The sequence below is a fragment of the Eleutherodactylus coqui genome, chromosome 8, assembly GCF_035609145.1.
Source record: "Eleutherodactylus coqui strain aEleCoq1 chromosome 8, aEleCoq1.hap1, whole genome shotgun sequence".
NCBI classification, from domain to species: Eukaryota; Metazoa; Chordata; class Amphibia; order Anura; family Eleutherodactylidae; genus Eleutherodactylus; species Eleutherodactylus coqui.
The window spans coordinates 194508560-194530231 of NC_089844.1; the positions used below are offsets into that span (position 1 = coordinate 194508560).

The 21672-nt window shown below is 45.4% G+C and overlaps 1 protein-coding gene across 2 annotated transcripts in view; it reads right to left on the reverse strand.

The window, feature by feature from the left end:
• Positions 1 to 12188: 12188 nt before the first annotated feature.
• LOC136577722 (putative methyltransferase DDB_G0268948) overlaps positions 12189 to 21672 on the reverse strand; it is a 35929-nt gene continuing 26445 nt past the window's right edge. For both annotated transcript variants that reach the window (XM_066577642.1, XM_066577641.1), the window contains exons 3-4: positions 20391 to 20551; positions 12189 to 12300 (exon numbers count right to left, since the gene is read on the reverse strand). In XM_066577642.1, the coding sequence (XP_066433739.1) occupies positions 12189 to 12300; positions 20391 to 20551 (273 nt within the window). The remainder of the gene's footprint in view (positions 12301 to 20390; positions 20552 to 21672) is intronic.

Genomic DNA, 21672 nt, shown 5'->3' on the forward strand with positions numbered 1-21672 from the left:
TCGCCGCTGAGCCTCCAACCGGGCATGGTCGTGTGTGACAACAGCCGTAACCTGGTGGCGGCTCTGCAGCCTCACGCACGTGCCATGCCTGGCCCACATCTTTAATTTGGTGGTTCAGCGGTTTCTGAAAAGCTACCCACGCTTGTCAGACCTGCTCGGAAAGGTGCGCCGGCTCAGCGCACATTTCCACAAGTCCAACACGGACGCTGCCACCCTGCGCCCATGCAACATCAGTTTAATCTGCCAGTGCACCGACTGCTGTGCGACGTGCCCACACGGTGGAACTCTACGCTCCACATGTTGGCCAGGCTCTATGAGCAGCGTAGAGCTATAGTGGAATACCAACTCCAACATGGGCGGCGTAGTGGGAGTCAGCCTCCTCAATTCTTTACAGAAGAGTGGGCCTGGTTGGCAGACATCTGCCAGGTCCTTGGAAACTTTGAGGAGTCTACCCAGATGGTGAACGGCGATGCTGCAATCATTAGCGTCACCAGTCCTCTGCTATGCCTCCTGAGAAGTTCCCTGCAAAGCATAAAGGCAGACGCTTTGCGCTCGGAAACGGAGGCGGGGGAAGACAGTATGTCGCTGGATAGTCAGAGCACCCTCATGTCTATATCTCAGCGCGTTGAGGAGGAGGAGGAGGAGCATGAGGAGGATGAGGAGGAGGGGGAAGAGACAGCTTGGCCCACTGCTGAGGGTACCCATGCTGCTTGCCTGTCATCCTTTCAGCGTGTATGGCCTGAGGAGGAGGAGGATCCTGAAAGTGATCTTCCTAGTGAGGACAGCCATGTGTTGCGTACAGGTACCCTGGCACACATGGCAGACTTCATGTTAGGATGCTTTTCTCGTGACCCTCACGTTACACGCATTCTGGCCACTACGGATTACTGGGTGTACACACTGCTCGACCCACAGTATAAGGAGAACCTTTCCACTCTCATACCCGAAAAGGAAAGGGGTTCGAGAGTGATGCAATACCACAGGACCGTGGTGGACAAACTGATGGTAAAATTCCCATCCGACAGCGCTAGTGGCAGAAGGCGCAGTTCCGAGGGCCAGGTAGCAGGGGAGGCGTGGAGATCAGGCAGCATGTACAGCGCAGGCAGGGGAACACTCTCCAAGGCCTTTGACAGCTTTATGGCTCCCCAGCAAGACTGTGTCACCGCTCCCTAGTCAAGGCTGAGTCGGCAGGAGCACTGTAAAAGGATGGTGAGGGAGTACGTAGCCGATCGCACGACCGTCCTCCGAGACGCCTCTGCTCCCTACAACTACTGGGTGTCGAAGCTGGACACGTGGCCTGAACTCGCGCTGTATGCCCTGGAGGTGCTTGCTTGCCCTGCGGCTAGCGTCTTGTCAGAGAGGGTGTTTAGTGCGGCTGGTGGAATCATCACGGATAAGCGTACCCGCCTGTCAACTGACAGTGCCGACAGGCTTACACTCATAAAGATGAACAAAGCCTGGATTTTCCTAGACTTCTCTTCTCCACCAGCGGACAGCAGCGGTACCTAAACAATACGTAGGCTGCACCCGCGGATAGAAGCATCGTTCTCTATCACCATAAAAAACGGGGACCTTTTAGCTTCATCAATCTGTGTATTATATTCATCCTCCTCCTCCTGCTCCTCCTCCTGAAACCTCACGTAATCACGCCGAACGGGCAATTTTTCTTAGGCCCACAAGGCTCGGTCATATTACTTTTGTAAACAATGTTTTTACGTTTCAATTCTCATTAAAGTGTTGAAACTTGCACCTGAACCAAGTTTTATTTTAACTGGGCTGCCTCCAGGCCTAGTTACAAATTAAGCCACAGTAACCAAAGCGATTAATGGGTTTCACCTGCCCTCTTGGTTAGGCATGGGCAATTTTTCTGAGGTACATTAGTACTGTTGGTACACCAATTTTTCTGGGCCCTCGCCTACAGTGCAATCCTCGTAATTTTTATGGGCTTCGCCTGCACTCTTGGTACAGCAAGGTGTGTGGGGTTGGCCTACACTTTTGCTACATAAATGTTACTGGGGCCTTGTCTATACTGCAACTACTGAAATGTGAAAGAGACTGTTATCTCCCTAAACTGCTGCAACGGGAATGTTACTGTGGCCTGTCTTGACTGCTACTACTACTGAAATGGAACTAAGACTGTGCTCCCCCTATACTGCTGCTTCGGAATTGTTACTGGGGCCTGTCTTGACTGCTACTACTACTGAAATGGAACTAATACTGTGCCCCCCCCCCTATACTGCTGCTAGTGATATGTTACAGGGGCCTGTCTTGACTGCTACTACTACTGAAATGGAACTAATACTGTGCTCCCCCTATACTGCAGCTTCAGAACTTTTACTGGGGCCTGTCCAGACTGCTACTACTACTGAAGTGGAACTAATACTGTGCTCCCCCTATACTGCTGCTAGTGATATGTTACTGGGGCCTGTCCAGACTGCTACTACTACTGAAATGGAACTAATACTGTGCTCCCCCTATACTGCTGCTACTGATATGTTACTGGGGCCTGTCTTGACTGCTACTACTACTGAAATGGAACTAAGACTGTGCTCCCCCTATACTGCTACTAGTGATATGTTACTGGGGCCTGTCCCTAATGCTACCGCTGAAATGTTACTAATTCTGGGCTCTGCCTATACCGCTGCTAATGCTATGTCACTGGGGTGTGGAAACGGAGGCTTCCCAAAGACATGATGGCGGCGAGGCCATTTCCCACCAACGCGGTTTCTGTTAAGGTGCATATAACCACGGATACGTGGAGAGGACACGTAGTGCCTCAAAAACATCCCCCTCCTCCTCCAGCAATGAAAACATTCTTGGCAAATACCTTTGCATTGGTCCGTCTGGTGGTAGTCCAAGAATTTCACCTTTAACGACACAACAAGAGAGCCCCCCCCCCACCACCATCCCCCCGCCAAGGCCCACTTAATCATGGCCACATTCTGAAAACCAACTAAATAAAACCGCGCTACTAGGTCCGCAGTCGCGACCACATTCCCACCAACGCGGTTACTGTTAAGGTACATATTACCAGTTTGACTGGGGCATGCACTGTGGGCCAAAGCCCACCTGTATTGTATCTGACGTTAGCTCTGCTGAGCAGGGCACTGCAATGGGATACATTTATGTACCGCCGATGGGTTCCAGGGAGCCACCCATGCTGTGGGTCCACAGGGACTTCACATTACGGATTTGTACCTGCCAGTGTCTATGTATTAAAAACCCCGGTCAGACTGGGGCTTGCAGTGTGGGCCGAAGCCCACCTGCATTTATTCCGACGTTACCTCAGCTGTGCTGGGCACTGCAATGGCATTTATTTATGTACCGCTGGTGGGTTCCAGGGAGCCACCCATGCTTTGGGTACACACGGACTTCACATTAGGGAGTTGTACCTGCCTGTGTCTACTTATAAAAAAAACCCCAGTCTGACTGGGGCATGCAGTGTGGGCCGAAGCCCACCTGCGTTTAATCTGACGTTACCTCAGCCGTGCTGGGCAATGCAATGGGATTTATTTATGTAACGCCGGTGGCTTCCTGGGACCCACCCATGCTGTCGGTCCACACGGAGTTGTACCTGCCTGTGTCTACTTATAAAGAACCCCAGTCTTACTGGGGCATGCAGTGTGGGCCGAAGCCCATCTGTATTTAATCTGACGTTAGCTCTACTATCCGGGGCACTGCATTGGGACAAACTACAGGAGCAATACAGCGCTAATGAGACGTGCACAGCTACGCTAGCATTGGAGTCTGCTGTAGGCCCGCGATTGCTGAGGTTTTGTGCAGAGGCCTATGTCCTGGGTGCAGTGAAAGTCCGCTTCCAGCCTAGGATTGCTGAATCTGTGGGCCGAGGCCTATGCCGTGGGCGCGGTGCAAGTCTGCCATGTTTGGCCGCTCAGATGAATTTTTTGTTCATGTCTTGGGTTTCCTAGGACCCACCTATGTTGTTGGTGCAAACTTAGTTCCCATTGTGGTGTTTGACCTGTCTGGCACAAAGGCACTGACTGACTTGGGTAGGGAGCAGAGCGCTGACGGCTTTCCCCTTGCAGTGTGGATTGAGCTATGCGACACCTTGACAGAATGAATAATGTGTGGCACATGGATTCCCCATTGCTATGCCCACGTTTGCAGCTCCTGACGGAGGTGGCACAGGATTGGAGTTCTCATTGCTTCTGTACAGCAATGGGGGCTATCGCCCCCCTCTTTTAAAGAGGGTCGCTGCCTGGCCCTGCCAACCCTCTGCAGTGTGTGCCTCCGGTTCCTCCTCATGGCAGACGCACTTATAAATAGACATGAGGGTGGCGTGGCTATGAGGCCAGCTGAAGGCTGCGCAGGGACACTTTGGTGTGCGCTGTGGACACTGAGTCGTGCGGGGGGGTTGGGCAGCATGTAACCCAGGAGAAGTGGCAGCGGAGTGTCATGCAGGCAGTGATTGTGCTTTGTTGGAGGTAGTGTGGTGCTTAGCTAAGGTATGCCTTGCTAATGAGGGTTTTTCAGAAGTAAAAATTGTTGGGGGGGGGGCACTTTTGCCGCTATTGTGGCTTAATAGTGGGACCTGGGAACTTGAGATGCAGCCCAACATGTAGCCCCTCGCCTGCCCCATCCGTCGTTCCCATCACTTTCTTGAATTTCCCAGATTTTCACAAATGAAAACCTTAGCGAGCATTGGCAATATACAAAAATGCTCGAGTCGCCCATTGACTTCAATGGGGTTCGTTACTCGAAATGAACCCTCGAGCATCGCGGGAAGTTTGACTCGAGTAACGAACACCCGAGCATTTTGGTGCTCGCTCATCTCTAGTTGGTATATAAAATAAGAATGCTTGGTCTGGGGTAAATGTGTGTAAGTGGGTAAGTAACTGGTCAGTGATAGAAAGCAGAGGGTGGCTATAAATGGTACATACTCTGATTGGTCACCGTTACTAGTGGGGTGGCACAGGGAGCAGTATTGGAGGGGTCACCATTACTAGTGGGGAACCACGGGGTGGGGGGCAGTATTGGAAGGGTCACCATTACCAGTCGGGAACCACATAGGGCAGTATTGGAGAGGTCATTGTTACTAGTGGTGTACCACCGGTGGCAGTAGTGGGCCCTTTTTATTCTAATTATCTATTAGTGGTCTTGTAGGAGGATAGCACAACAAAATATCAGTATTTGCAGTTGACATAAAACTGTGTAAAGATAATAACACAAGAAAAGGCACAAGGAGTTTGCAATCGGATATGGAGTTATGGCTTGGACAGAAATGTGGCAAAAGAAGTTTTACACTGATAAATGTAAGGTTCTGCAAATGGGCAGGGAAATACATGTCATCATTACATGCTAAAAAACACTAGGGAACACTGACATGGAAAAGGACTTGGGAATTTTAGTTACCTGTACACTTAACTGGAGCAACCAGTGTCAGGCAGCTGCTGCCAAGGCAAATAGGATCATGGGGTCTATCAGAAGAGGTCGAGGGGCAACATGATGAGAACATTGTTCTTCTTCTTCTTCACAAGTCACTGGTCAAACAACACAAGGAATGTTGTATACAGTTGTGGGCACCATAACTCAAGGACATTATGTTATTACATTACGTTAAATCCTACTTAATGCAGAGGCTACGGGAAGATATAGGTGTAGGAGATGGACACATGGAATCTCTGTGGGTAGAAATACAGGGAGAAAAAAATAACAAAATCCTGAAACGGGTTTACTATAGGCCACCAAAAATAAAAAAAGAAACTGAAAACTTATTAATAAGGCAAATAAAAGAGGCGTCAGATCGTAATTATTATGGGAGACTTTAATTATCCAGATGTAATATGAGAAGACGAAACCTGCAAATCTCACAAGGGTGATACGTTCTTGAGAACAATTAAAGATAACTATCTTACCCAAATTGTGCGGGAGCCAACTAGAGGGAAGGCCATCCTGCACTTATTATTAACTAACAAACTGGACAGAATCACAAGGGTGCAGGTTGAGGGATACTTGGGAAACAGTGACCACCATATAGTTTATTTCCAGCTGTTATTCAATAAGAAGCCTTATCAGGGAGTGGAAAAAAAAACTAATCTTTAGTAAAGCTAAATTTGATCACCTAAGAACTACTATCGGTAACATTAATTGGGATAGTGTACTTAAAAATAGAGGTACAGGCGACAAATGGGAGAAGATAAAAACAATCCTAATTACCTCATGTGAGCAGTTCATATCCTTTAAAAATAAAAAATACTACAAAGAAAACAATGTGGCTCAACAAGACTGTAAGGGGGGCAATAAGTGAAAAAAGAAAGCGTTTAAATTATTAAAACAAGAGGAAAGTGAAGAAGCGCTAAAAACATACATGGAAAAGAACAAATTATGTAAGGAAAAGAAAAAAACTACAAAGGAGGAGGCAAAAAAACTGATCGCCAAAGAGCAAAAATAACCCCAAACTATTTTTCAATTATATAAATGGTACATACAATGATTTGCAATGAGAGCACTGGCTGTTTAACAAATACAAGAGAAATCATAGAAGATGATGCGGGGGGGGGGGGGTATAGTTCTAATACAACAAAAGGGGTCAAGAAGAGAGCCTGGTAACTACAGGCCGGTAAGTCTCACTTCAACAGTTGAAAAAATATTTGAGGGTTTTCTGAGAGATTCTATCCTGAAATACCTCAAGAAAGACAACGGTATAACTGCTCATCAGCATGGGTTCATGAGGGGTCGATCATGTCAGACCAATTTAAAGCTTCTACAATTAAGAAAGTCCTAGGGTAGATCTGGGAGAGTCTATAGATCTCGTTAATCTTGATTTTTCTAAAGTATTTGGCACCGTGCCGCATAATAGACAGATATATAAAATGAGACAGGACGGACTGAGAGTAAATGTGCGTAGTTGGGTAAAAAACTGGCTTGGTGATAGAAAGCAGAGGGTGGTAATAGATGGTTCATACTCTGATTGGGCCACTATTGCTAGTGAGGTGCCAAAGGGTTCAGTACTAGGCCCCATTCTGTCCAGTATATTTATCAACAACCAGATAGAGGGGCTGCACAGTAGAATATTGATATTTGCAAAATTACACAAGGTAAATACAAAGGAGGACAACACATGGCTGCAAATGGATCTAGATAAGCTGGGGGCCTGGGTAGAAAAATGGCAAATGAAGTTCAATACTAATAAATGTAAGGTTATGCACATCGGCAGAAGAAACGGGTGTCTCCAATATACACTAAATGGGGTAAGGCTAGAAAAAAGTGAGATGGAAGAAGACCTGGGGGAACTAGTGGACTGTACACTTAATTGGAGCAATCAATGCCAGTCAGCTGCTGCAAAGGCAAATAAAGTCTTGCGGTGCAATAAAAGAGGTATAGGGCCACAGGCCTAAATTAAAATTTAATATCCTCACCCAGACGAAGGACTCGGGGGGACTTAGTCTTTCCGATTTCTCCCTATACTACAAAGCTAACATTGCAAATTGCGTATGGAACTTGCTCAAACATCGAGCGGACAAGCTTTGGGTTGAAATAGAATATAATAGGGGGGGGGGGGGGGGGGCGCACTGACGAGTCTCTTAATTTGTCCCCTTTACTAAGGTCCGCTTGGATATGCTTTGCCACACAGAGTTCATTGGTCTCTATCCCCGGACCTCTCACCCTGCTTCTAGGTAATCCACAATTTAAGGCCTTTGAATACAGTACGCATCTCCTGTCTATGCACTCGGACCCTATTCCACGTTTGAGGGATGTTCTCGGACCTGGTGGGCTGAGGCCTCTGGTGGAGTTCTTTGAGGGAACTCTGATTCCTCCAGGAGAATGGCTGAGATATTTTCAGCTGTGGGAGGCCTTGGATTCCCTGAACCCGATGCAGGTTTAGTTAAACACCTTTCACCCTTCAAGGTAATTTGCACCTCCATAGATACTCCTAAACACCAAATATCGTACCTATTTAGGATGCTGCTGTCTCGAGAGGTGGGGGACGAACCCCCGGAGTATGTTGGGGCTTGGGAAAGGGAGCTGGGTCGGCACCTTCCCCAGGACCAGTGGCAAAAAGCTATCACTCTAGCACACAAGGGAACAGTGTATTTTAGACTCCAGGAACTTAACTTTAAGATATTGTAACGATGGTACAGGACATCGAAGCGCCTACATAGAATGTTTTCCCAAGCCTCCCCCATATGCTGGAGGTGCTCTGGGAGTAGGCGTAGTATGAGTCACATATGGTGGGATTGTCACCCGGTGGCAGCTTTGTGGTCAGATGTCTTGGCCCTGAACAACAGGATATGTGGAGCTCCCATTGTTCTCACCTGTGAAATGGCTTTGTTGTCTATGTTTCCAGGGTCCATAGCAAAGGTAAAGAGGGGTTTGTTATGATTCTTTGTCCAGGCCATTAGGCAGATCATCCCAAGATTGTGGAGAACTAACATTTCCCCAACCAGAGTTCAGTGGGTGGAGGCAACCAACACACTGGTGCGTTATGAAGGGATGAGAGCTGAGGAGGACCAAGATCTTAATGCATTTTATGCGGTATGGCAGCCATGGATGGAATTAAGGTCATCTCCCAGAATGGAAGAATGGTTGTCTTTAGGTTCAGGTATGGCACAGTAAAAGCTATCTTTGGGCTTGATCCTGGTTCCCTCAGCCTCACATGGGAGAATGTCAAAGATAGCCAACATTTCTACTCAGCAGGGTTGATTTCTCTTTTCCAACCTCCTTTGAGGCCCAGATGTCCCTTCCCACCTTTCCCTTCCCTAGATTTCCCTTTCCTACCTGTGTTTATTTTACTTTGCGTTCCATTATATTTTTTGATTTATCTGAAAATCTGTGACATGGGTGTACTCTTTGGATGCTTTTCGGGATCCACTGGCAGAAGAGATATGCTGTCAAATTTCCTTCTATAGACCTGAACCTGTCAAAGTTATACAGCTATATATTATTGTTAATTATGTTTTGTCACCTATGTCATAATAAAATATTTTAGAACGAAAAGAGGTATAGGGGCGAGGGACGAGAACATTATTCTTCCCCTATATAAGGCACTTGTCAGGCCCCACATGGAATACTGTGCGCAGTTCTGGACTCCGGTGCTCAGGAAAGATGTTGCAGCACTTCAAGGGGTCCAAAGAAGGGCAACAAAATTAATAAACAGAATGAGAGGGCTGGAATACCCAGAGAGGCATCAAAATTGGGATTATTAACAGTCTTCTTTCCAGGGTAAAGAGGCGACCAAATAACTACCGTGTTTCCCCGAAAATAAGACAGTGTCTTATATTAATTTTTGTTCAAAAAGCTTTAACTTTTTTACATGTATAGCTGCCTGGACACTATTTAAATTGACTTTTTTCATTAACTGTTAGCATGGCTTAATTTTGGAGTAGGGCTTATATTTCAAGCATCCTCAAAAAGCCTGAAAAATCATTTTGCATCCTCAAAAATTCTGGAAAATCATGCTATGTCTTATTTTCAGGGAAACAGGGTATGTATAAATACATTAGGGGACAATACAAGGATCTCTACCATGATCTAATTATACCCAGGACTGCAAAGGTAACAAAAGGGCATCCTCTACATCTAGAAGAAAGCAGGTTTCATCACTAACACAGAGAGGTGTTTTTTTACTGTAAGAGCAGCGAGACTGTGAAACTCTCTGCCTGAGGACGTAGGGATTGCAAAATCGGTACATGAGTTGAAGAGGGGACTAGATGTCTTTTTAGAGTGCAATGATATTATAGGATATAGACATTAGGTGACCAGCGGGTTGGTGTTCTGGGTCTTACATTTAAGTAGGAACTATAAAAGGTCGATCCAAGACTGCCATTATGGAGTCGGAAAGGAATTTTTTCCTCCAAATGAGCTAAATTGGCATTTGCCTCATTGGGGTTTTTTTTGGCTTCCTCCTTATCAACAAGGGGGAGGGGTAGACGGCTGAACTGGATGGACATTGTCTGCATTCAGCCTAACATACTATATTACTACGGTATGTATGTTACTACAGAGATCTCCCCCATCATCTATTATTCCCAGGACTGTAACAAGGGTGCGTTCTAATAACTATGTATAGATATATTAGGAGTCAGTACAGAGATCTCTCCCATCATCTATTATACCCAGGACTGTAACAAGGGGATACTCTAATAACTATGTATAGATATATCAAGGGTCAGTACAGAGATCTCTCCCATCATCTATTATACCCAGGACTGTAACAAGGGGGCGCTCTAATAACTATGTATAGATATATCAGGGGTCAGTACAGAGATCTCTCCCATCATCTATTATACCCAGGACTGTAACAAGGGTGAGCTCTAATAACTATGTACAGATATATCAGGGGTCAGTACAGAGATCTCTCCCATCATCTATTATACCCAGGACTGTAACAAGGGGGTGCTCTAATAACTATGTATAGATATATTAGGAGTCAGTACAGAGATCTCTCCCATCATCTATTATACCCAGGACTGTAACAAGGGGGTTCTCTAATAACGATGTATAGATAGATCAGGGGTCAGTACAGAGATCTCTCCCATCATCTATTATACCCCGGACTGTAACAAGGGGACGCTCTAATAACTATGTATAGATATATCAGGGGTCAGTACAGAGATCTCTCCCATCATCTATTATACCCAGGAGTGTAACAAGGGGGCACACTCTACATCTAGAGGAAAGAAGATTTCTACACAACATAGAAGGGGGTTCTTTACTGTAAGAGTGGTGAGACTATGGAACTCTCTCCTGAGGATGCGGTGATACGATATATGAGGGTCCTGGACGTCTTTCTATAGTGTTACAATATTACATGTTATATCACTGATTACTCAGAAGGGTCAGTGATCCAAGGATTATTCCGATTGCCAAATTGGAGTGAAAAGTTTTTTCCCTTCTAGTAGGAAAATTGGCTTCTACCTCATTGTTTTTTTTTTGCCTACCTCTGGATCAACATTGGAAGGATAATAGGCTGAACTGGATGGGCATATGTCTTGTCAACCTTACTACCGTGTTTCCCTGAAAATAAGACACTGCCTTATATAAATTTATGCCTCAAAAGAGGCACAGTGTCTTATTTTCGAAGTGTGTCTTATACTTAACCAGCCGCCGGCGTCTGTGTCGCTCATGCTGGTCCCCATTTTGCTGTAGGCTGCAGTCCTCAGCCCTGACAGGATTCTCTTCTCTTGGTCACAGGGCTTTGTATACCCAGCCTCCGGTAAGCGCTGTGATTGGTTCTTCGAGCACCGGCTCAGATTGGCCGGCATTGATCCAATCAAGGCGCTTACTGGAGGCTGGGTATTCAAAGCCCCGTTACCAGGAGAAGGGAATCCTGTCAGCGCTGAGGACTGCAGCCTGCAGCAGCGCGGGGACCAGCGCGAGGGACACAGATGCCATCGGCTAGGTGAGTATAAGCAATAAGGTAAAAAAAAGCAATACTCACTTAGCCGCCAGCGCCTGTGTCCCTCGTGCTGGTCTCTGGCCCTGTGGCAGGCTGCTGTTCTCAGCACTGAAACGATTCTCTTCTGGCGAGGGGCCTTGGAATACCCCGCCTCCGATAAGTGCTGTGAATGGATTGAGCACCAGCCAATGAGAGCCGGCGCTCGATGAACCAATCATAGCCATTTAGTGATGTCATTCACTGAATGGCTGTGAATGATCGAGCACCGGCTGTGATTGGCTGACACTCGATACAATCCAAGTGCTTTCTTACCGGAGGCGGGTTATTCAAAGCCCCGTCACCAGAAGAGAATCTTGTCAGCGCTGACGACTGTAGCCTGCCACAGCACCAGAGACCAGCACAAGGTACACAGATGAGTGCAGCTAGGCGAGTATTGCTTGCTTAGTTTTTTTTAAACCTAGTGTAGTTAGAGCTCATTTTTGGGAGAGGACTTATATTTTACTTTTTGCACTATTTTCTCCCCAACATTGGCATAGATACTGTACTTGGGTCTCAGTTGTTGAGCCATCCTTCGTCTCACTAAGCGGGGGGGCATGTGTGTAGATGTTCATAAAAAGCAGTTGAACAGAAAGTCAATCTGAAGCAAATGCCTGCAGTATAGTAATCTTCCATAAAGGTTATCGTACTAAAGATTTCCCTACAGCAGGAGAGCAGTGCAGATATTAATCTTGTGTTTCTATGGCAGACTTATCTCAGTACGTATAATATAGAAGCTATGGTTTCCTGAAAGAAATCAAGGACAGTCATTTTTCTTTGCTATACAATATTTTCAGTTTACCTCTTTCAGAAACTTTCCAATTTCGAACCAATGGACAGCAGCACACGCGATTAGTAGATCTACAGAGGCATCCTCTACTGGAACCTGCTCCGCTGGCAGCGCTCTATAAGAAGGACATGTTATAGAGACTCACTAGAGCGGACAATATAATAAGGGTGTTGGTAGGATCCGGGTAATGAAATACTGCAATGTTTGAACATTCTGCATTTCTGGTAGAGCAATAGACTTTGGCTCTCTGCGCGGTTTCATGTGTGCTGGTTGGGTGGATGAACACAGAAGATGGGATGTGTAGACAGATATGAATATGCTGGACGACATGACGCCTGGAGGCCAGAATGCCCTCTTCCTGTACCCTTCCCCAATTCCCCAAGAAGGACAAACACCTTTTATTTGGATAATTTTTGGCCACAGCAGCCTTTATTAACAAAAACTGTACACTAATTTACCAAAAATAACGATGGGGGAGTCCTTAGAGTCACACAATCTGGTGCTACCACAATCAAACTGATACACGCTGCCCCACAGCCGGAGACAGGCTCAGGGGCAACGCAAGCTGCCCTTAGGTGGCTACCACACTTGGGGCTTACAGCCGGCGGAGGGTCTACTGCCCCCCACCACCAGCCAAGTCCCCGCACCAGATACTACACCAATTACAGAGGAGGGAGTCTTAACGGGTGGGACCGTGCCCACCCAACTCCCCCCCTACACAATTTCCACCGACTCCAAGGACCCCCCCACCCGACACTGCCATGACAAATGAACCTATTACCACCCCTACCCACCAATATCATACGGGCGGGCGGGCGGGCCTCTCTGCTATCTCCTCTCAAAGGTGACCACCCACGAAGCCCCCCACTTTATATAACCCCCCTCCCACTAAACTTTCCACCTATCCTGACACTTTCCACCTATCTTCTAGCAATTTCTACCCCCACCTCCTCCCAATATTAACCCCTTCCTGACTACGGCTATCTGGCCCCACGCGTCATGCCGGGCTTCCTCTTAAAGGGGCCACGACCCCTCCGGCTCCAGCCCGTGACTTTATCACACTTGTCATCTCCAATCCGATTAGTCTTGTCCTTTTCCGTCACATTACACATGCAGCCTCAATCAAAATTATTCAAACCCCACCATTGAAAATTAGGATTATTCCCCAAATTTACAAACTTTCTACCATTTGCAAAAAAAAGCATTTAAACAAGAATTTAAATACAGTAATTAGTGTTTAGTGGAATAATCGGTTTATGTCAGTATCAGGCTGATATTTCGAGACATTCGGACTCAAAGCCAGTGGGAATAAAAATCATGTTCATTAGTTTGCCCTCCATAAGGTCCCCAATGTAGCCAAAGGCCACCAAATTGATTGGGGACACACACCACACATCATGAAAACCTGTACTTCTCCCAGAAATTGGTAAAAATAGTGTACAGTGGTGTAGAGGGTCAATCATAGCACGGGGCATCACTGAAAACAAAAGAAGGCCTACATAGGGTCTCCTAGATTAACAATTGTGCCAAAAAGCATGGCAGATATGCGGCTTGTATAAAAAGCAATGTCATCTATCTATATATATAAAATTGAATGTATGTCTATCTGTATGTATGCGTGTCTGTCTGTCTGTTTGTCCTTTATGTGCTACTACACCATTCATCCGATCGCCATGAAACTTTGGGAAGTTGTTGAGTACACTCCTGGGAAGATTACAGGCATAGTACATTTATGCTATGATAAATGGCGAGCGTCGTTGACAGTTACGCCCCCCCCCCCCACATAGATTGTTTGATTTCCATCATTGCCACTAATTCTCTCACTTCCCGATGTCGTAGAAACATGAAATTTGGCACAGGCATTGATTATGTCATAAATAGGAAAAGGTAATCGGTCCCAACTCGATTATTCAATTCTAAGCGCCAAAGAATTAGCGTCCAAATTTTACGTACGGAATCTAATTTTCTCACTTTCCAATGTCGTAGAAACTTGAAATTTGGCACGAGCATTGATTATGTCATAAATAGGAAAAGTTCAAGGGTCCCAACTCGATTATTCAATTCTAAGTGCCAAAGAATTAGCATCCAAATTTTACGTACAGAATCTAATTCTCTTACTTCCTGATGTCATCTATATATATATATATATAAAAATGAATGTATGTCTGTCTGTCTGTCCTTTATGCATTACTACACTAGATATATAAAAACGAATGTATGTATGTATGTCTGTCTTCGCAGCAACACGCGACGGGTAAGCTAGTATATTATAAAGCTAAGGTAACATGTAAGCTGCGCTGCAATTCGTTGTTATCTAGATATATAAAAACGAATGTATGTATGTATGTCTGTCTTCGCAGCAACGCGCGATGGGTAAGCTAGTCTATATATATATAAAATTGAATGTATGCGTGTGTGTCTGTCTGTCTGTGTGTCTGTCTGTCTGTCTGTCTGTTTGTCCTTTATGCGCTACTACACCATTCATCCGATCGCCATGAAACTTTGGGAAGTTGTTGAGTACACTCCGGGGAAGATTATAGGCATAGTACAACTATCCTATGATAAATGGCGTGCGTGCGAGCGTTGTTGACAGTTACGCCGCCCCCCCCCCCCCCACACGTAGATGGTTCGATTTCCATCATTGCCACTAATTCTCTAACTTCCCGATGTCATAGAAACATGACATTTGGCAGGAGCATTGATTATGTCATAAATAGGAAAAACTAATGGGTCCCAACTCGATTATTGAATTCTAGCGCAAAAGAACTGGCGCCCAAATTTTACGTACAGAATCTAATTCTCTCACTTTCCAATGTCATAAAAACATGAAATTTGGCAGGAGCATTGATTCTGCCATAAATAGCAAAAGCTAATGGGTCCCAACTCGATTATTTAATTCTAAGCGCCAAAGAATTAGCGTCCACATTTTACGTACGAAATCTAATTTTCTCACTTCCCAATGTCATAGAAACTTGAAATATGACACGAGCATGGATTATGTCATAAATAGGAAAAGCTAATGGGTCCCAACTCGATTATTCAATTCTATGCGCAAAAGAATTAGCGTCCAAATTTTACGTACAGAATCTAATTCTCTCACTTCCCAATGTAATTTGGCACGCGCATTGATTATGTCATAAATAGGAAAAATTAATTAGTCCCAACTCGATTATTCAATTCTAAGCGCCAAAAAATTAGCGTCCAAATTTTACATACGGAATCTAATTTTCTCACTTCCCGATGTAATAGAAACTTGAAATTTGGCACGAGAAATGATTATGTCATAAATAGGAAAAGCTAATGGGTACCAACTCGATTATTCAATTCTAGGCGCCAAAGAATTAGCATCCAAATTTTACGTAGTACGGAATCTAATTTTCTCACTTCGCGATGTAATTTGGCACGAGCATTGATTATGCCATAAATAGGAAAAGTTAATGGGTCCCAACTCGATTATTCAATTCTAAGCGCAAAAAAATTAGCGTCCAAATTTTACGTACGGAATCTAATTCTCTCACTTCCCAATGTCATAGAAACTTGAAATTTGACACAAGCATTGATTATGTTATAAATAGGAAAAGCTAATGGGTCCCGTCTTGATTATTCAATTCTAAGCGCCAAAGAATTAGCGTCCAAATTTTACGTACGGAATCTAATTTTCTCACTTCGCGATGTCATAGAAACATGAAATTTGGCATGAGAATTGATTATGTCATAAATGGGAAAAGCTAATTGGTCCCAACTTGATTATTTAATTCTCAGCGCTAAAGAATTAGCGTCCACATTTTACGTAGTACGGAATCTAATTCTCTCACTTCCCGATGTAATTTGGCACGGGCATTGATTATGTCATAAATAGGAAAAGTTAATGGGTCCCAACTCGATTATTTAATTCTAATTGCAAAACAATTAGCGTCCAAATTTTACGTACGGAATCTAATTGTCTCACTTCCTGATGTCATCTATATATATCCGTCCGTCCATCTGGCCTTTATGCTTTACTACATTATTCATCCAATCGCTATGAAACTTTGGGAGGTTGTTGACTACACTCCTGGGAAGATTACTGGCATAGTACAACTATCCTACGATAGGTGGCGCGCGTGCGAGCATTGTCGACAGTTATGTCCCCCAGACAAAGATCGTTTGATTTCCATCTCAAGCACGAAAGCAAAAGGCATTACGAGCAACGGGATGCGTGTTCAACCAGAAAATGATGCATCCGCCAAACGTTTCGCAAGACAATTGCTGGATATTGAGAATGCTGAGGTAAAATGAAAGCTGTGCTGTGATTGGTTGCTATTTCTTATACTGCTGAGGTAACATGAAAGCTGTGCTGTGATTGGTTGCTATATATTATACTGCTGAGGCAACATGAAAGCTGTGCTGTGATTGGCTGCTACTGCTTATACTACTGAGGTTACATGAAAGCTGCGCTGCGATTCGTTGTTGTAAATTATACCACTGAGGTAACATGAAAGCTGTGCTGTGATTGGTTGTTATCTAGATATATAAAAACGAATGTATGTCTGTCTGTCTGTTTTCGCAGCAACGCGTGACGGGTAAGCTAGTATATATATAAAATTGAATGTATGCGTGTGTGTCTGTATGCGTGCGTGTGTGTGTGTCTGTCTGTTTATCCTTTATGTGCTACTACACCATTCATCCGATCGCCATGAAACTTTGGGAAGTTGTTGAGTACACTCCTGGGAAGATTATAGGCATAGTACATTTATGCTATGATAAATGGCGCGTATGCGAGCGTCGTCGACAGTTACGCCCTCCCACGTAGATCATTCGATTTCCATCATTGCCACTAATTCTCTCACTTCCCGATGTCGTAGAAACATGAAATTTGGCACGACCATTGAATATGTCATAAATAGGAAAAGTTAATGGGTCCCAATTCGATTATTGAATTCTAAGCGCCAAAGAATTAGCATCCAAATTTTATGTACGAAATCTGATTCTCTCACTTCCTGATGTCATCTCTATAAATATAAAAATGAATGTATGTCTGTCTTTCTGTCCTTTATGCATTACTACACCATTTATCCAATCACCATGAAACTTTGGGAAGTTGTTGAGTACACCCCTGGGAAAATTACTGGCATAGTACCACTATCCTATGATAGGTGGCACGCGTGCGAGCATCATCGACAGTTATGCCCCCCAGACAAAGATCATTTAATTTCCATCTCAAGCACAAAAGCAAAAGGCATTACGAGCAACGGGATGCGTGTTCAGCTACAAAATTATGCATCCGCCGAACGTTTCGCAAGACAATTGCTGCATATTGAGAATGCTGAGGTAAAATGAAAGCTGTGCTGTGATTGGTTGCTATTTTTTATATTGCTGAGGCAGAATAAAAGTTGCGCTGTGATTGGTTGTTATATATTATAAAGCTGAGGTAACATGAAAGCTGCTCTGTGATTGGTTGTTATCTAGATATATAAAAACGAATGTATGTCTGTCTGTCTTCGCAGCAACGCGCGACGGGTAAGCTAGTAGATTTTATAAAAAGGAATTCTTCCAGATGAACAGAGCAGCCAAGCACAAGCCTGCTCCAAAGAACAGCTGTAGAGCTACAAGCGGTTTAAAACATTTTTGTTTTGGGAGGGGGAGTAAAAACTTGGTGAAGGAGAAGGGGAGTAGCAATACCACCACCACAGCCATCACCACTACCACCTTGAGGGTACATGTAGTCTTTGATATAAATCTATGTTCCGTCACATGTGAGTAAAAATTGCCAGCGTGCTAACACACCTGTGGAATCTGTCTTGGGATACAGAGGTCAAGTGAATTCCATGCATGGTTCATTCTTATAAATATCAGGCAATCCACATTGTCTGTAGATAGGCGGATGTGTCTGTCAGCTATTACACCCCCAGCTGGTAGGGGGTAGGCAGGCAAGCACCTCTAAAGTATGTTATGAAAGCTCTGGCCACTCATCTAGCTTAGATACCCATAGGTCAACGGGGCCACACAGGAGCTGACATACTGTTGGTCCATCATGGATAAGTGCTATTTGTGATTGTCAGCCCTATCCTGGGCTTTTGCTACAGGCTGAGACAAGCTGAAGAAATTATGCCACACCTGTTTTAGACTTCCCCTGCCACTGGTGATGACGATGCTGCAGCAGCTTTCTACTCGTCCGCCATGAACTGCAGAGCTGCAATCTATTGCAGATGCATGCCCACAGCCATGGGGAAATGCTGTGCTTAAGCTGCTGAAAAGTCTGTCCCGATAGTGCTGCATTTTGAGGTCCTTCTGCACTGCCCTGTGAGATCTGCCATTTTTGACTTGTAGCAGAGATGAAGGACAGTGGCCACCCAGAAATATTCTGATATTTTGATGTGGGCTAAGTGATGGTCCTTCTACAAGCATTTAAGCATAAAAGCACTCATATACCTCAAAGTGCCTTGGTCTGTTTATACCCAGGACTGCGACGGTAACAAAAGGGCATCCGCTAAGTCTAGAAGAAAGCAGGTTTCATCACCAACACAGAAGGGGGTTCTTCACCGTAAGAGCAGTGAGACTGTGGAACTCTCTGCCTGAGGACGTGGTGATAGCAAAATCCATAGAGGAGTTTAATAAGGGGACTTGATGTCTTTCTAGAGCGCAATGATATTGCAGGATATAGACAATAGGTGACCAGCGGGTTTGTACTTCTGGGTCTTACATTTAGGTAGGAACTATCAAAGGTTGATCCAGGGATTATTCTGACTGCCATTATGGAGTCGGGAAGGAATTTTTATGCAGAAGGGGATAATTGGCTTCTGCTTCTTCAGGTTTTTTGCCTTCCTCTGGATTAACATAGGGGTTGAAACAGGCTAAACTAGATGGACATTGTCTTCATTCAGCCAAACATACTATGCTACTAGGTTAGGATAAAGAGTGTCTTCCGGCTGGTCGCACCATTCACGTAGAATAGCTGGGGATAGTGATGGATGGAAGGAAGGAATGTTGCGTGGCTACTCCCTACTGTGACGAGAACAGCACATCACAGTCCCTGAGGCCCTGTAGTGTCTGTTTCAACAGGCAGACAACAGGGATGTCATACTGATCAGTGTGTCATCACGACTGACCATTTTGGTTGCTTCCTCAAAGCAGGCTAAAACGGCACACACGTCTGATTTGCAACCACTCCACAGGTGTCAAGTCACCGATCTCTATACATCATCTGGTACTCCATGATCGCTCTCTGCTAATGGCTTAGCCTCTGCAACATATGCAATGTGGAATTCCACCGTGTAGGCATGTCACGGATGAGACAGTTGGGTGGTAGCCCAAACTGTTGCTGCAACTCCACCAGACGAGAGGCAGCTGGGTGTGAAAACAAAAAGTGCAATCACAGTTTCCTGGCCTTTTCCAGCAGTTAACTTGGCTAATTGTTTAGGAAGCCCTGCACTACCGGGTTCATTATATGGGCCAGGCAAGATACGTGTGAGATTGAGGAGGCGAAAGGCAGCCAGCAGGTTGGCCCAATGTTTATGCAGGACCTTGCTTGGCTTCTGATTGCGCGGCCTCAGCCACGTGGCAGCCTAGGCCTGCAGGACCGTCAACCATGTGGCTGCGCTCCCCTAGACATATGAGTTTTAGGACAGCATTTTGACATTTACCACATGCACCGCTGTATGGAGGTCAGATTTTATTACATACAGATATCTGTGCCAATGTGAAGGGTGTTCAAAGGTGGTATGAAGAGGTGAGAAAGAGAAGGAGGGGGGTAAGGAGGGTGTTGAGAAGGAGACAGACACGGATGAATGTGTTCCAACTCCTGGGGGGACGCGTACCACCACTTTCAGCTTCATGCTCCATCTGCAGGGCATTCACCCAGTGTGCCGTTAAGGATACGCAACGCCTGCCCACTTATTATATTCATTGTGCTGAGCTACTAGAATCACAGAATGGTAGAGTTGGAAGGGACCTCCAGGGTCATCCTGCTCAGTGCAGGATCACTAAATCATCCCAGACAAATATTTGGCCAGCCTTTGTTTGAACTTACTATAATAGTTTGCTTGCCAAAAAAAAAAAAACTGCTGGAAATTTGTAAATTTGGCAATTAAACCTAATCTGCAATGGGGGTTGAATAAATGTGATTGAACTCAACATTTCTGCAATGTGATGTTTATTTCATAGTGCTTTACTCCAAATACAACTATGACCATAGCAATGAACCCTCCCAATGTTAAAAGTCCGCACCTGAATGTTGTGTTTGGAAGTTTAAGTGCTTTGTTGGCCTCCTCGATTTGGGCTTCACTAATATCCGCTCCCAAAACCTTTCTGAAGTGTGGAGCCAGAAATTTTGTGCTTTGTCCCGTTCCACAACCAACATCCACGGCAAGTTCATAAGGTTCGTTTAACTGGGAAGGCAGAAGGCATACTTCTTAGAAAATTGACAAAAGATTATGTAAGCCATACAGTTTAAGAATTCAACTTCACATAAATCTGATGAGAATTCTAAAAAATTATTGATGTAGCAAAGTTAAATTTAATTGATAATTTTCTGCGACAAGTTATTCTCTTATCATTCTTACAATTCTGGATGGACAGAGAGAACGTGCCAGTGATGTAATCACGCTGGTCTGTGCTCGTGCAGACTGTTTGCAGTGAACGTGCCGATGACGTCATCACGCTGGTCTGTGCTCGTGCAGACTGTTTGGAGTGAACGTGCCGGTGACGTCATCACGCTGGTCTGTGCTCGTGCAGACTGTTTGCAGTGAACGTGCCGATGACGTCATCATGCTGGTCTGTGCTCGTGCAGACTGTTTGGAGTGAACGTGCCGGTGACGTCATCATGCTGGTCTGTGCTCGTGCAGACTGTTTGGAGTGAACGTGCCGGTGACGTCATCATGCTGGTCTGTGCTCGTGCAGACTGTTTGGAGTGAACGTGCCGGTGACGTCATCATGCTGGTCTGTGCTCGTGCAGACTGTTTGGATTGAACGTGCCGGTGACGTCATCATGCTGGTCTGTGCTCGTGCAGACTGTTTGGAGCGAACGTGCCGATGACGTCATCACGCTGGTCTGTGCTCGTGCAGACTGTTTGGAGTGAACGTGCCGGTGACGTCATCACGCTGGTCTGTGCTCGTGCAGACTGTTTGGAGTGAACGTGCCGATGACGTCATCACGCTGGTCTGTGCTCGTGCAGACTGTTTGGAGTGAACGTGCCGGTGACGTCATCACGCTGGTCTGTGCTCGTGCAGACTGTTTGGAGTGAACGTGCCGGTGACGTCATCATGCTGGTCTGTGCTCGTGCAGACTGTTTGGAGTGAACGTGCCGATGACGTCATCATGCTGGTCTGTGCTCGTGCAGACTGTTTGGAGTGAACGTGCCGGTGACGTCATCATGCTGGTCTGTGCTCGTGCAGACTGTTTGGAGTGAACGTGCCGATGACGTCATCATGCTGGTCTGTGCTCGTGCAGACTGTTTGGAGTGAACGTGCCGGTGACGTCATCATGCTGGTCTGTGCTCGTGCAGACTGT